General features: G+C 39.8%; 1 protein-coding gene across 1 annotated transcript in view; it reads left to right on the top strand.

Moving 5' to 3' along the window:
• Window positions 1–3,656: 3,656 nt before the first annotated feature.
• Window positions 3,657–17,160, top strand: part of ntrk3a (neurotrophic tyrosine kinase, receptor, type 3a) — a 152,947-nt gene continuing 139,443 nt past the window's right edge. Inside the window, 2 exon segments of the mRNA XM_048973025.1 lie at window positions 3,657–3,734; window positions 3,898–4,586. Of these exon segments, the coding sequence (XP_048828982.1) occupies window positions 4,342–4,586 (245 nt within the window). The 5' untranslated portion in view covers window positions 3,657–3,734; window positions 3,898–4,341.

The raw sequence follows: 17,160 nt of genomic DNA, 5'->3' as shown, positions 1-17,160 counted from the left end.
TTAGTTTTTTGATTGCAGTGACAGATTTTTATTCAATAGTCCCCACAATGTCAAAATAACAGGTTTTAAATATACCCCCCCACACAGAAACACATCTAATATCAGAAAACGATGCACAGGTTTGCCATGCATATGTTCTGAGCCTAAGCAGATCTATTTCAGTTAAAGATTTATGTTGATTATGCTGTATCAGGAACATACAGCACTGATAAACTTCATACACATTAATATATAAACCTGACTTCTTTATGTGCAGTGTTATTACATCATAATATTTAATTTCAAAGTAAATTAGCTCAGTGATATCCTTAATTTAAATATTTTGTTTGACAGTTTTTGAACATAGCAATTTGAAAGTTGCACGGTGTACAGACACCTTTGTGAAAGTGTTTTTTTTTGTACAGTTCATCTTTATTATGAATGACAGTGAGGGAGAATTCTTCCATAATATGGATTTTTTTTTGTAACTGTTAAATTGCAACTAATTGTATGCAGTGCACCCATACAAATAGTATTAAGTAAGGCTGCCTTATTCCTGGTACTTTATTATAGACATGAAAAAATGCAGGGTGGTTTTGTCCAATTCACTATAATTATCCACCAGGTAGGGCGATTATTAAGGTACAGTGATTACATAAAAAGATATCTACATTTAAATGTAGAACAAAGTACAAAAATGTTTTGCTAAAGTCAGGAAGCTCAGTATTTCAGCCTCTTAGTTGGAGAAACTACTGTATATTGATCTATTTTTGCATTTCTTATTTACTTTAAACAAATGACCTATGAACTGATCAAACAATGGGGGGGCAGTCCCTGAAAATCAGACCATGTACTAAATAACACATTTCAGGCCTCCACCCAGAATAATCTCAAACGACAATTCCCCGATTTATTGTGACTCCAAAGCCCCCCGAATGCAGCCCCTCCTGTGCCTCCTGCCCCCCCGATCCCTGCCTGCTTCTCCCTTCAGCAGATGAACATCTGCCCAGCCCGCTTCAGGCAGGTGAGCACCACTGCGTACCACTGACAGATTTCCTTCTTAGTGTTCCCGACATTTTGGAAACCCACAAATTGAAAATTAAGACGAAAACTCTTTGATGCCTGGTTGAAAAGCAATATTTACTTCCTGCAAACCGACCAATGCATGTAGTATCTCATTGGGACTTTCTTTGTGCTTTTTCTTTCTCTATGTTGTGCTTTCTCAGCCAGGGTAATATGACAAATTCATCCAAGCATATCAGACACTTGCAGCGTACAGTACATTCAAATGACCTCAGCTGTAACATTACACCACAAAAGTTATATAGGAAATTAACCATTATGACATGCTTTTCAACTATTCTCTTTGTTCAGATTTTCAATTATTTCTGTTTTGCACCATTTTAAACTACACAATTGGCGCTAGGCTTTCAGAAGCGAGCTCTGAGATTGCGTCTAGGGTAATATCATTGGGCATACAGTTAGGCTACATTGGACTTTGTCAAGCAGCATAGATCGTAGACCTCTGATGTTGTGATGCAATATTCCGTATGTGTACATTATGTTCTGAAAGCAGACAGAGCTGGTTAACCACTTCAAAGGACAATTTGTCCCAGGGAATCTGGGAAGGTCCAGTCCCCTGTTAAAAGGTCACTTGCAGGGGAGAGGTCTGTCAGTGTGTCACGGGCAGGTGTGGTCACATTCGGAGGTGCACTGCTAAGCGTGCCAAAAATGATACGCTTTCATGGGGCCCAAAATCACTAGCAGCCCCCCTGATGATTAGCCAATGATATGGGTGGGGTCATGGGATTATATTCTCGCGAAGCTCATTGATACAAGGTAGGATGGTCAAACTTGCCTCGAAATATCGTCTTAATGGTTTAGCCGCGAATTCAGCTCACAGGGTGGACATTTCTGCTCCTTGACTTAGTTTCTGAAAACCTTGAGAGCAACGGTGCTTGTAATTACAGTTGAAACATTCATCTTTCTCAAGATAAGGTAAAAAGCTCTCAAGGTCAAATTACACACTTTCAGCGTCTGAAGGGATTTTCTTAACTTTTTATTTTAAACACATGACACGGGTGCAAGTTCGGGTGAACAGCTTTAACTATTTAGTGCAGTTTTACAATTATAAATCATTTGAGTCCTATAAACTATTTAACAACAACTGAATTTCACGCCTACAATCTTAATAACAATAATCAGATATGCACTGAATGGGAAAAAACGAACAAATCATGTACTTGAGAAGAAAGCGGGGCTTTGTTGGTTAAAAAGAAAATACTATTATAAAAGCCCATTCTTGCAACGTCAGCACAACATCTGGAACTGAATAAGCTCTGTCTTCATATAATGAATGGAAAATGATCCAGCATTTCTGTATGTGCGAACAGAAATATGTACATTTTAGTTAATTTCCGTACATCGTGTTTCGTTGTCCTACATTCTCTTGCTCATTTTATGGGCTGTATTCCCACTCGGGTTATTTTATGTCTTTCCCCCTTTGTTTAGAGAATTTATTTGTAGATTGTTTTGCTTTTATTTGTTTAATTAATCACGTAATTCATTACAATTTTATTATTTCCTGTTAAACCAATTAAATACATGAAGGGAATGTGAAGTGAGGCGCCTGCTCCAAATGTTAAGATGTTTTACAAACCACTAAGTTATTGAATTGATTACAATGCAATCTATAGCCTAATTATCCCGGAACGAATCTAAAAACTATAGCTAGTTTTAATTTCATAAATAGCATATGGATATGCTAATAATAATCTTTACTAATTCACAATCTTCTAAAATCAGATTAATTCACTAAATTGTGGTTTTTCGCCCCATATCGTGTACTGCGAGTTTTTCCAGCACCCTTAACGTAAATGAAATCTTTGTGTTTCTCGTGTCAGTTATGCTGCTCAGTGAACAGTCAAATCTGTTTAAATAGACCTAATCACAAACCTACTATTTAAGAGTGTTCAGATAGAAGCGCAATTCAATGGATATCGTATAGATGATACTGTCACTCATCCAATCACTGACGCTCCGTGGCAGTTCATTGTTTTAACGGTCACAAAAACCTGTAGATCGTTTATTACCGCGACACACCAGATGAAGGTGACATTGATTTTTTTTATAGTATTGTCTGTATTCGCCACCCATTTGTGCCAGAAGATCAGCGATGACTCGCCACTTAATATGATTCGGTGCTTGGAGCCGCTTACAAGTCCACGCTGTCATGCAATATCACTAAGAGAATTTAATAGAACGTATAAGCGCGCGCGCAGACATGCACACAATCACACATTTATGATGTAGCCTATGGAAAATTGATATTAAGTAGTCTAGGCCTACATGGCAAAATTAATGTATAGGTAATATAACTGAAAAAGCCAGTAATACAATGGGTTCCTGATTCATTCACGATCGTTTTTTAATCTGCTTACACGTAACAGATTCAACCTGGCTTTCATAGACGGGTGTTAAAAAAGACAAATTAAATCAATGCATAATCACTATTCAAAAATTAAATGAATTCATCCAGTACATCTCCTCTTGTTGATCGTTGCGACTTGAAGCTGCCTAAACTAGTCACTGTCCAAACGCCACACCCTCTGAAATGCAAACGTCAATGCAAATATTGAGAAAAATCAAACCCGCGCTGCCTCCAGTCTCCCCGGAAATCTCCAACTTCCACCGGCGGAGCGTCTCGCCTTTGATCGCTAAAAAGAGCCGTTTGCGGGGAACACGAGCGCTGGCAGGTGCAGCCGCTGATTCAAAGGCATTACATTTCATAACCGGTATTATAGGACGGTTTGCATATGGGATGCATATATATGTTGTCGACGGCTTTTAGCGCATTTTCTTTGCCTTTTTAATGCCCGCTGACGTTCATTACTATTTGCTCTCTTTGCTGTTTTGCAGGTGTGTCACTTTCCATTCTGCCCAGTAGGTGGGACTTGAAGCCAGGAGCTCGCACTTCTCCTTTCCGCGTCTTTTTTTATCTCGTTTTTTTCCCTCCCCCTGCCGCTGTTCCTGCGAGTCCTACAGCTGTGTGTGAACAGCCAAGTGCCAGGCGACTAACGGCAACAGACGACGGGGGTAAACCTATACCATGAGGTCGGGAGAGGAGGACGGAGCGGGAGTATTGATTTTGCAAGCCTTTCTGTTGTGACGGAGTATTGTTCAACTTGTCGGCTTCTGAAATCGGACATTTACGGCATTGGTATTAATTTGACATACCTCCACACTGATTAACGCTCACATAATCACAGGCACAGGCACGCACACACATATCCAAACTCGACACTAACATCTCTACTTCTTTACTAACGCAGGACATCAGACCCCGCTTTTAGCTCGGGAAACATGGATGTATCGTTCTTTACACTCCGAATCTGTTGGTGGAAGGTATTATTTCTCTTGAGCATCTTCCAGGACTATCTGAGCTCCATGCTGGACTGCCCGCCGACCTGCATTTGTTCTTCTACCGAGATTTATTGCAATAAGTCTGACAATGGGAAATTCTTCCCTTTGCTCGCTCTGCAAGACACCGTGGGCAATGGCAATAACAGCAACAGCATCCAAGATCTGTTCAAGAACATCACGTCCATGTAAGTCTTCATAAAGTAAATGCCAGTGCTGCATTCAATCTGTAGGTGCATAGATTTTAATTCAACTCCTCAATCTCGCATGTGTTTGACCGCAGTGCTTGTTTTTCATCTTACCGCCTTTAAACTTGCCTTAATGCTTTCAAAGCGTTAAAGTGGATCTCTGGTTTTCCTTTATTAGTGTTAAGTAGCACAATATCTACAGACCACTCTGCTATTTTAGTATGGTACTTCGAGACCGAATAGTGTGCTTCACTACTGCGAGACAGTTAATGTATATATTAATAAACACACACACACACACACACACACACACACACACACACACACACACACACACACACATACACACATTCACATAAATATGTATAAATATATGTGTGGGCGAATATACCTGTTGTGTAAATGGCTTCCGTGTACATGGAATTTTCGAATGAGTAAATAATGGTCGCGTATCCCTTATTGAAATGGAGAGTACAATGCAATAGAAGAAAGCCCTTTCCCACCGAACTTAACTGGAAAAAAAGTAAATAACGAATCTTCTCATTTGACCAAGAGATAATTCAAAATAAACCTTCATTCATAAAGGTGCATCCAGTCACTACATTTCTGCATGTTAATTACTTCTAAGTAATTTTCGCGCTAGGTATAGTATGTGTGTATGTGTGAGTGTAAATATATATATATATATATATATATATATATATATATATATATATATATATATATATATATATATATATATAAGGTCCTCATTTTGGATCAAAAGGACAGCAGGTGGTGACATAGATACGTCTTGTGCTCTAAACACCGTTTTCAGCTCCTAACGTGTTCTTAAACGTACACTCTGGCAACATTTGCCCAAGCGATATTTTCTAACATTGGATTAGACGATGTCCTGCCAAAAGCATTGTGGCAAGATGTCTACAATGGAATTTACTACTATACTGCAGCATTTAAATTTAAATAATATATTTCTCTCATAACTATTTTTTTATTAATAGAAATTTTGTTTGTTTCATTAATTTAAAAATACTTTTAAAGATATTCATAATCGAAAGGCATTAAATATTGTTTCGTCTTGGACGAATCCTGAGAACAAAGGCATAGAATATGTTTACTTTAAATTTTCTTAAAAAATGTTTTTTTTTGTTGCAAACTCTACATAGCAGTTCCTTAAAAATAGAACACGGATTCTCATGACATACTTTTTTTTCACGAAGGCTTTTCCTCTAAGAGGTCTCTGAAGTTCAGGATCACTGTCTCCCGAGCTTTGTCTTCAAATCTTAAGCGTCTACAGTGAATTTTCCGGTTGTGAAACTGTGATTTTTACATGTGTTGGTGTCTAGATGTATGTATGTAACTGTGGTATATAATGCAAAATATTGCTGCACATACACAGTGCATTTTAAAGCGTGTTTGTGGTCCGAGGGGCAATGCGAAAAGTCAGTTCTAGAGGAACAAAAACAGATTCATTATTTATTCTTTGCTGGGGATAGCCAAGAACTAGGATACCATGACAACCCCTCCGCTTTGCACTGAATTCACCCAATTTCCATATAGTCTAAACCGTGAGCTTTTGCCCATTTAATCTACCGGCAACTAACAGTGCTGATATTTATACAAGTTTACTTTTCTATGAAATGCTTTATTTGCACCTTACTAATTATAAATTTTTTGATACGCGAGTTTGAGGGTAAGCACTGTGCTGTTGCATTTGGATCGCATAAAATGCTGGTTTGCACGCATTTCTTCTCTCGCTTGTTCAGGCCACTAGAGGGGATGTTCGGGGCTTTTTACAGAAAGGCCGTAGATAAAAAAAGAGTGCATTCGAAATCAACGACTAGTATGGGACCATGAGCAATAAAAAAAAACGAAATTAAAAGTATAATTAGCCTCGCTGCCGGATAACCTCTTTTACGACACAGTTCTGCAGAAGGTGCAGCTCTTTGCGTGCAACCTATAGGATCGTAGCTTTAATTTACGTGTGTGCACCTGCAGTTTTTGAAGAGGTGGGACTGGTGTATCAGCACCCCTCGTAATGGACAGCTCCCTCTTCTGCGTGCGGGGAAGTGAGTAGAATAATTGGAGACGCCGGGCCACGGAGGTCGTGTAACAGAAACGAAGGTTTTCTGACCATCCCTGATATATTTGCCCGATTTGTTATGTATGCAGATATCTCCAACTAAGTTGTCGTATGCATAAATAACCATGCCGCACCTGGAGAAAGTTACGAATGAGCCAGCCTGGCTGTTAGGGGAGGGCTTCGGGGGTGATGCTTCGCCTGTTCATAGGGTTCAGCTAGGTAGCGGATTGCTCGGGAGCCAAGCGATCCGCCTGAAGTGTCTTTCAGGGTCCTGCTAATGGCATGTCCGACAGAGCAGTCGGAGCCTCTGGGATTAATAAAGCCCTAATAAAGAAGATGCGTTAAATGGAGGGATTGCGTTTCTAGTTATGGCGCCAGGTTTGCGCAGTTACCGACCCCGATGTGCCGCATCGTTTTAATACAAGCCATGAATATCAGCCTTCTAGGGGACATTTGCTGTTGGGCGTTTCCAACTTTCGGTTAGTGCGTGAAAAATTTTACCGTTACACCGTTGCACAAGTGTAGGAATATGAGATTTTCCTCGTGCATTATGAGACGGGGATAATAATGTATCCCCGCTCCCCCCCAGCCGAACCACCACCTGCGGAATTGTGTATTTATTTACACTCAATACGGATAATTACACTTTGTGTGCTTTTTGTTCAGAACGGTGTGTATAAAGCATGGCCCACATGCCACATGGAGCTGCAGCAATCTTCGTTTGACTTCTCGTCGAGATTTTCTAATTAAACTTTGAGCTAATTCAATATTTACCTCATTAAAGACATTTGAGACAGCGAATGCGGTCCGTTTTACATAGGCCTATGTTAATTGTGATATTAACGGATGATCGGAACCTTTCAGATTCCGTTATTATGGTTTTGTAATAACCCATTTAGTTGACTTTTGTGGTGTTCGCATATCGATTTCTTTGCACTTGTGCTATGTTCTGTATTGATTCCTTTTAGATATTTTTGTTAAGCTTAAAGGTCCTGCAGTTTCTAGTACAGGCCTATGTAACACACCCATATGTACATAGAACATTCTTAAGCTTTAATATAACGTCGTTCACGGATCAGAATGCATCTCTTTTTTCAGTTCTATCCTCTAGCGAAGTCCCACAGCCCATGACTATTTCTGATTTACCTTGGCATTACAGTAACTTTAGCCATACAGTGCAACATCAAACAATATTAGAACCGTGACTTTAAACACTTTAATCGAATTAATGATGATGCAAATGTTTTGTATTAACACATATCTTTTTTTCCAATCGCAAATATGTTACATTTGAAGCCTGAGCTCCTGTGTGGTTTCATGGTAAATTAGCTGCAAATGTTACAATCACTGTCACGTGACAAACGTTGAAGTCAGCATCATGTCTAAAACAGAAGAAATATAATTATAGCCTTCTCATAAAAAAGGGGAAAGAAAACTGCTGGACCCATTTAGTTGCTGCCTTGCAGCGATAATATTATGGCCATGATAATGATTATTATGGGGATCAACTGCTGCTCCTGTACATACAGGATAATAAATGGCAGATATCTGGAATTTTTGACAGCTTGATGTACTGCTCTTCCAAATTATTGAATAATGCAGACTTGAATACAGACTTATCTCTGGGTCTGCACTCCTTATTTCAAAGGGAAACATAAAAATATAATAATAATAATAATAATAATAATAATAATAATAATAATAATAATAATAATAATAATAATAAACTAGCTTGTATAGCCGCGACCCAGTAGGATAAGCGGTTTGGAAAATGGATGGATGGATGGATAGCTTGTATAGTGGTTGAAAGAAAGCTGATGCTAGTTTAAGTTCCAGATTGTGGCATCTTATAGTGTTTTTTAAGCTGACATGAGACAAGCAGCTGTATAACAGATATAAGAATAAGGCATCAGATATGAAATTAAGGGTAATTTTATTTGATTTCTTCGGGCATTAAAAACCTCTATTGTGATTTTTTTAATTTTAATTTAACTAGTTTCAGCCAATGCAATTTTTGCAGATTTAAAAAAAAAAAAATCAAATTAGTCAAAGTAGACTCCCTTGCAATGTAGGTGACTGCTATTTAATAGCTATCTGTGATAAACTGCAGTATTTGTAGTGACCAAAGATTCTTGGGGGGTGGGGGGTGGGGTGGCCTTCTAGTAATCATGATAAACTAGCTTGCCATAAATGCTCTTTCTTTGGGGTACCTTGTGGCTTATTCGGGATCCCTCTGAGGTCACCTGTTTTGTATAATACAAATGCAAATCTAGGCTAGATAACTGAAGGCAAACATATCAAATTGTGCTATATTGTTTATGAGGTAAATGGAAATGCATGCAGACTTAGGTCATCAATGTACCTGTGAATGCCTGTCTAATATCAAAATAAAGATGATAATATTTTGGCAACGGCGGTGAATATATTGGTGACAAAGCATGAGTGAAAATGATTGACGCATTGGGAGATGGAGTTGATCCTACTGTCAGAGCCTGGAATGTGGGTCAGTCTTCATTGCCCTACAGCCTTCCTTAGGTGTAACTGCTATTCCAATTATCAGTTGGCATCCATATGTTATTTGTCTTCCGCATATTATATGTCTGCCTAATTGAGTACCTTGAGCGTAGCTCATCTGTTTTCATCAAGACGTTCCATTAGGCTAATTGCCGTTTCTGTACTTAGTAAAGCAGTTTTGTATTAAGCACTGCAATCTTTTATGTCCCTAATGAATCCTTGACATCAGTCTATATCTGTATCTCTAACCTTACCTCTGCCTCTGTGTCTGTCTGTTTCTACAGCATATATATTTCAACACACACACACACGCACACACACATATACACGTTTATGTGTGTGTATATGTTTACATCTTTGAAAATGTTTGTCCTTTGTATTTGAATAGTACATCTGTTTTTCACCCTCTGCTTTAAAATCAACATGCTCAATAGACACAAATAAAAACCAAACAATGTTAGAAAATATCACTGGATTCTAATCGGCCAATTTTTAGGTCGCTTAAATCTAGGCTTAAAGTTTGGCTGGTTTCAAAATTATTACGTGTGGGAACAATTGTATAGCATGATGTGTCACAATTATGAAAGTCACAATTATCACAAAGAGAGTATCTTTAATGGGATATAATGGCTGCTTTATTCCCTGGCTTCTGAAATCAAACCAAACCAAACCTTAAGGGTGAATTGATGCATATTGTTTATGGTCAGGATGTATAAATCCCAATTATATAAAAAAAACATCAAAATGAATACTGGTTTCTGTGACATTCGTTCTGCACAATAACAAATTACTCTGGAATATGTGAGAAGAAAGGTGATTTTTTACTATTAAATATAAAGCTAAAGTTATGTGTGCCCAATAAACCTGCTGGGTGTAAAATTGACGCAAGGTCAGTATGTTAATCTGATATTGTACAATGTTTAAGAACATTATCCTGAAGAGATTTATGTTTTTGTTTTTAATCCTGGTAATTACAAACTCATTATTAAACTAAGTGGTTTAAATTGTCTCCTATCTGTAGTGAATGAGGTCAGTATGTTTTGGATGAACGTATAAATTGTAACTGAAGTGTGAGAGGTGATATTTTACCTTAGCTTGGGGCCAGTGAGGTATCGCCATATTGCCCGCAGATGTTGAGAATCATAGCTACTGACAGCATGTCTCTGGGAATATTGGTAAGCTTAAGAGATATGTTGACATTCACACATCAGCATGAGTGCAGGCTTTATGTAATGCTGCCACTTTGGGGTGTGTGCGTGCGTGTCATTATACCTGGGTGTGTCTCTGGGTTGCCATGGGGAGAGAGAAGGCCTGTAAGCGGAAGCAGGGGATGAAGATCTTTAGGTGTTATGTCCCTCTGTGCAGAGGATCTAGCCATATTGCATCTTGTGCATAGGAAAGCATCTTGTTGATTATAGACTGGGCTTTTGGAAATGATGCACCAACAGTTAGTATGACATTACAAGGGACTCCAGGTTATAAACACACTGCCACCACCACCAGCATCATCACCATCATCATCACCACCATAATAATAATAATAATAATAATAATAATAATAATAATAATCCTTTCAGAATGTTGCCCTGCCTTTCCCCTATGCATCCTAGGCTAGGCTACAGGCTCCAGGGTGGCTTTTGGGGGAGGGGGCTGTGCACGGTCTGAAGGGTGAATATAAATGAAGAGGCTCCTTTCATGCGGACAGTAAGGGCTTACATGTGTAGATGTGCATTGAAGGGCTGATAGAGGGGTATGGACAGCCTGATCGAGAGTGATTAGGGGAAACGTCCTGAGAGTCTTGGTTTTCCTTTAAAGAAGTGTCAGGCAAATACAAAGCAGCACTAATCCTTTTATCCATGTTTGACTGTGATTTTTTTCATGTTTAACAGATTTTTTTTCTTAATTTTGAGCATTGATGGATGAAAGAATATTTCTCTGGTATGAAATAATGTGTTAGATGTTCTTTACTGTTATGGGAGGAAATCATGTGACTAAGTGGTGGTGTGGAGATGGCAGGAGGGCCATAGACAGGTACGCTTTGTGTCAGGAGGGCAGGCGGCAGCGTGACCGGATGCACGAGCGAGGGGACGTGCCCCGCCTGGCCTGCGCAGGAACACGAGAGATAAAGGGTCCAATCACACACTGCATCCTTTATGCCCACCTCCCACCACCGTGCCTTTGAAAGGTGACCTTTGCGTGTGGGGGCGAGGCAGGGCAGAGCCCCCAACCCTGGGATTGCCTTGACCTTATCCTGGTGCCGTGCGGTGGCATCAGTGCCAGTGCGTGTGATATTGTCGTTATGACCTGGGTGTCGGCAAAGTGCCTCATGAGATGGAGATCTGAGCTTGCAAAAATGGCGTTTCAACTCCAGATATAGTCTGCAGCGCCCTGTATCTTCATTGCCATTTACAGTGTAGCTAGAAATGATTTTTTTCACTGTGGAAAAAATGGAAATGAAATTGAGGATATTAATTGTGAAATTCTATGACTCTTTTCCTCAATGCATTGGGCATTTCAGCAGTTTTAGCCATTTTGGGAAATTGAACTAACCCTACAAATGCTTGTGTGGAGAATGACCACCAAGGCTACTTGTAGAAACTAAGGGCACCCAGTTGCCTGCCTGTTTGTAACACCTGCTGTTATGTGTCGTGTTAAATGATCTCTATTATGACTGGGAACTCCTCCCATTGTCACATTTTCATGCAGCTCTATGATTGGCCAGGTGTACAAATAATTATTTGAATGCCATAAATGATTTGAATACAATTCCAGAATAAATTTTGAATAAAAGTTGTTTCTTTACATAGCACACATAATTGTAACATTTTAAACAGATTTACAGTTTGCTCATCAATATCCATAATTTCATTTCCGTTTTTGACCATTTTTTCGCAGTGTATAAATATTTTTTTCTTCACTGTATATTTCTGTGACATGGGGGGGTGGAGGGTGACAGGCTGACAGGCACAGATCTCAAATGAAAATGTTAAATTGCCTGTTGGGTAGAAAAGCGTCTCATGGTCAAGCTTGAATATGTAGTTCCAGGATCAGGCCTGCTGGGGTGCTTTGGAGCCAGTACTTGCCATAAATTGCTTCATTCAACATCCAACTAAAATACATAAGTTCAAGTTGTACAGCTGGAAAACTAATACTAAAAGGATTTAGATTTAGAGCTCTAGATCTTAACTGGGTTTTCTGTTCTGTAACCCGGAGGACAGTAAATATGAGGAATATATACATTAGGATATATACAGAGCACTTACTCTACAACAGTGCTTCTCAACCCGGTCCTCAGGGAACCCCAGACGGTCCACGTTTTTGCTCCCTCCCAGCTCCTGCTAGGTGCAAAAACGGGTCTGGGGGCCCCGGGGACCAGGGTGAGAAGCACTGTTCTATAAGAAGCACAGCATGTGCACTCCATAAAAGAAAATGTGTGCTGCAACAGGAAATATAGGGTGTATGCTCTTATTATTGTGGTTGTACCACACATAATAAGTGCACACAATGTGTGCTCCGTAACAGGAAGTGAACATAAGGTACATTTCACAAAAAGAAGTGTACGCCTGTATACTTCACAACTGTAAGCGAGCATATTGTACACTTGAGCCACAGTCTATACACTGCATGCGCACCTGCGTCTTGCTTACGCTGTGACAGAAATTGTACACTGTGTGTAATCTAAAACAGCGAGTGACTACAACAGGAAACGTATCAAGCCAAGCAACGCAGCAACAATTCTTGGTTGTCATGGTTAGTGAAAAACAAGTCCAACGCATAATATAAAACCAGGGTTAAATACTGTATTTGGGCAGACTATGGCCTTAAATGGCTTCTCAGAAAGGACACATTCTAACAGTGCTTGTTCTTTCGCTAAACCTGAATGAACTGGAATTATCAGGCAGCAATAATAGCTAGTGTAGTCATCAGAGAATGTCTGGCAGGCAAAGGTTATTGCATTTAATGAATTCAATGATTATTGCATTCAAGTGGCATAAAATACCCTTTAATAAAAGTGCAAAGGTCTTCAGACTTGGACAGATATAATAACCCTTCTTCCTGACCACTGACACACGAAGGGGTTTATTAGAGGCACTTCGAGTGGCAGACAGCATTGTTAAAGACAGGCTCCCCCAAGTGTCTCTGCAGTGACCTTGAATGATAAAAAGCTCTTTGTTTATCATTTTGCTGGTTTGGCATCATACCAGATTGATCTCTGTACATAATGCACTATAATTTTCAATACCATTATAGATTGTCCCATTTTAAAATAATAAAAAATATACATCATATTGATGCCTTTCCCTAATGTTAGAATTATGGATTTATTTTTGGACCCTAAGTCAATGAGGAGAAATGGTGAGGGTCAATGCGTTTGTCAGAGCGAATAAACTGTGGTTTGTCTGGGTGGGTCAATGGTGCTGCCCAATCACTGTCACAGTGGTCACCATTTAAGAGGGCTTGGCCAGTGAAAAAAAGGGGCGGGGCTAGACCTCTATCAAAGTGAACCGAACACAGTTTAGCTGGGTGTGGATTCTGGCTGCAATACTAATACTAAAACAGTGGAATCCACTTTTAGTGATCAAGTCTGGGTGAGATCGATCACTATAAGCGGATGGTTATCATATCATTTTTCCCACCTTTTTCTTTATGTCTCAGGCAGATTACCATCAAATTCACGTTTGTATATTACATGAATATAAACTAATAAAAGGGACGATTATAGAATTTACACTATTTACAAAATTTTATTGACTCTTTCAAAATACGGTACAGCTGTTTCAAATTACAGTTCGGTATAAATTAAATTAGTGACCTATGTATAATTCAAAAATACGATATAATACTGTAGCGCGCGGCATCCACATGTCCCGGCATGCCTCGCGAGAACGTGTATATAGCCCCGTGTATGTCTTGTATAGCCCGTTTGTGTTTTTTTGTGTTCGAACTTGTACTGTGTATCCGGTTATCGCCTGTGCCTTTAACTGTGGTTGTACTCGCTTCTTGCCCCATCCACACATGTCTTAGCCATTATATAATTACCCGCCGTGTGGGTACATTACCGTCCTCTGTGTAACTTCCCCGTATTTCCGTATTATTCATGGCTTTTGTGTTATTGTTGCTTGTTGTGCGGTCGCTTTAAGGAGTCACATAAAGAAGGACATGTTATTCCGCCTCTTGTCGTTTTCACTCGCCGCCACCGCGATTCCTCGGTGCTCGACGCTTCAATGCAGTACAACATTGTACATAAAATATAGCTTATTGTGGTTTCACCGTTGCATCTCGGCGGCTGGTTTTTGGCTGTTTATCATAGACTTCGATGGGCCTGCATTTGTCATTGAGAGAAAATGACTTTCTTTTTCTCATCGTGTTTTCTGTGCACGCGGCAGTAGCCTCGGGTAGCTAGCCAGAAGCAGACGGGTTACCGCAAGGCGAAGTAAGCTTAATCAAAGTCAGCAAAAAATAAATAAAGAATTAGCGTAGTTTTATTTTTTTCCGTATGTTGTCATGTATAAAAATACCCAAAATGTACACTCAGAGCGGACTTCTTGATGCCTATAAGCGAATTATTAACTGATTCTGTCCCTAGCTGCTTCTTGATCCATATAAGCGCTTGATCACTACAACCGTAGTGAACCGAGTACTATAAGCGGGCTTCCACTGCAATCGATTATTCTGTAATTCGAAATGGCTGCAAATCAGGTAAATGCCCGCTTCCCTCGTCCCACAGAGATGCCTTAATACTGTCCCCTGGTCCTTCTAGAAGTGCTCCTTGGGAGGCCCTGGCAAATAAACATGCTGCAGAACCATCCCTTTATTTTCTCAGCTTTCCGCTGCTCATCCCGGGGACACGACAGAGAGCCAGAGCATGTTAGCACTGCTGTTCAGCAGTCACCTTCGAGTGTAATGCATACTCTATATGTGCCTTATGTTGTTCCTCTTGTATCCTCTCTGGTGTGGCTACTGCTGGCTTCCTGGAAGTTCGTGGCTGGGTACAGACGGGTAGCTTCCATTCAGCTGTGCTGCAGCGGCCGAGCTCAAGGGCAGCACTTCTCTGCCTATGCTGTTCTGTGACTATGGACATTGGGGTCAATTGACGATGTGCAGGAGGTCATAATTAAGGTGTATGGGTCTCTTTTACTGGTGGGTGTGTTTGCTGGTCTGTTGAGGTTAGCCTCTCCGGCCTGCATCAGTGGGAGATGGGAATACAGCATTTTGTAGGATGGCCTTTCTTTGCAAACAACTTCACTGGCCAGGGAAGACCTTTTTGGGTTTTTGTGGCTGGACATTCCTGCTCTTTCTTCCTGGATAAACAGCGCAGGTCATAGTGTTTGCTCTTTGGTGGAGTTGCACAATTTTTTTACTTAATCAGAATCAGTATGTTACTATACAAGAAATTGGCCCAGAGTGGCTAATTGGGAGATTCGGGAGATTTCCCAGTCGGCCGCTTGACTTTCAGGCTGGTTGGAAATAAAATAATTTGATTTGACAGTCCTTGTGTTAGCGAATCTGAAACAGTAGCACGTATGATCCACAATCACAGGTGACATCGCAACCTTTCTATAACGCAGTGGTTCTCAAAGTCGGTCCTCGGGTCCCACTGCCCTGCTTGTTTTCCTGCTATCCCTGCCCTACACACTGCTGATTACTGCTATAACGATAGATTACATGGGTGCTGCCACCTGTGGGAGTTCTCCCCTTCCCAGTCGTTCAAGTTGGTTACGCCCAACAGTCCAACTTTGATCCAGATTGTTAAACTTGGAAAAATAGCAGTTAGCGTTACAATATGGAAAAGAATAGACCAGGAGGAGCTGAAAAGGCCAAGCTAAGAAAAGCGTCGGAGGAGGATGCAGCCAAATGTGCCAAAATCAGAGAGATTTTTTCAAAAGAACGAAAAGACCTGGCAACAGGTAAATGTGGTCAACCTGTTACAAAATATTAAAGCAATTCAAATATTAGCGTATTTCTATAGCTTATCATGACGAATCAATGTGTGGAAAAATGTAATTAAAAAAAAAAAAAAAAAGTACAACAATCCCCCGCCTATTGCGGAAGTTACGTTCCAGACCCATCAGCGATAGGTGAAAATCCGCGATATAGCGGGGAATCCCTTTATATAAAAACTAAAGCATGATCTGAGTATTCAGTAAAATGACCATTTAAACATTTTGTAGTTTCTGACCAGTAGCCCCCTGTCAGTCGGTATTCTGCCAAGAATGAGGGACTGTTCATTAGCAGTAAGTCAGGTATTACAGTATATATGAATTAAAGTTACTTAATATACTCATATATGCACACAAGTGATAGATGCATTCCATATGAAATCCAGATATTCCGAAAATGATGAGATTTACATTTTAGATTCAGAGGTAAACTACACAGATGTGTATTAGTGAAATTATAAGACTAATAAGTCATATGTTTTTGTACAGCATATTTCAGGCACAAACGTATTGTGTTGTATATGAAAAGATATTTTGACACTTTCAATCACTCAGGTTGCCTGTGAGAAAAGCTTCTCTGCCCTTAAATTTGTTAAAGACAGGTAACAAAGCTCACTGACTCAGGAGAACTTGGAGGCCTTTGTGCTAATGTGCACAGAGAAGGAAGTCCTTATGTTGATAGATAATGAGATGTTAATAAACAAAGTTGCAGAGACCAGTACGCTACTGAGGCGGCTGTTAGGGTTATTGATATTATGTTATTCTTGTTTAAGCCATTTACAGGTAAAAATTTGTATAGTAGTGCAACATAAGCAAATAAAACCAGTGGATAATAAGAATTGAAGTATTGCTTCATTTATCCAGTTTTCACTTTCCTGTAAAAAAGTGGGCTGGTCATGAGCATGAAGCTCAGGGGTTGAAAACCGGCTCCGTTTGTTGGTGCTGTTACAAGACAAACACAAGTGAAAGAACATTCACCGTTTAGCAAGGCATATACAGAAAAGTAAAAAAAAACAACTAGATTAGTATTTGGGTA

Source organism: Brienomyrus brachyistius, chromosome 13 (genome assembly GCF_023856365.1).
Source record: "Brienomyrus brachyistius isolate T26 chromosome 13, BBRACH_0.4, whole genome shotgun sequence".
Taxonomy (NCBI): domain Eukaryota; kingdom Metazoa; phylum Chordata; class Actinopteri; order Osteoglossiformes; family Mormyridae; genus Brienomyrus; species Brienomyrus brachyistius.
This window is presented reverse-complemented; position numbering and strand designations above follow the sequence as displayed.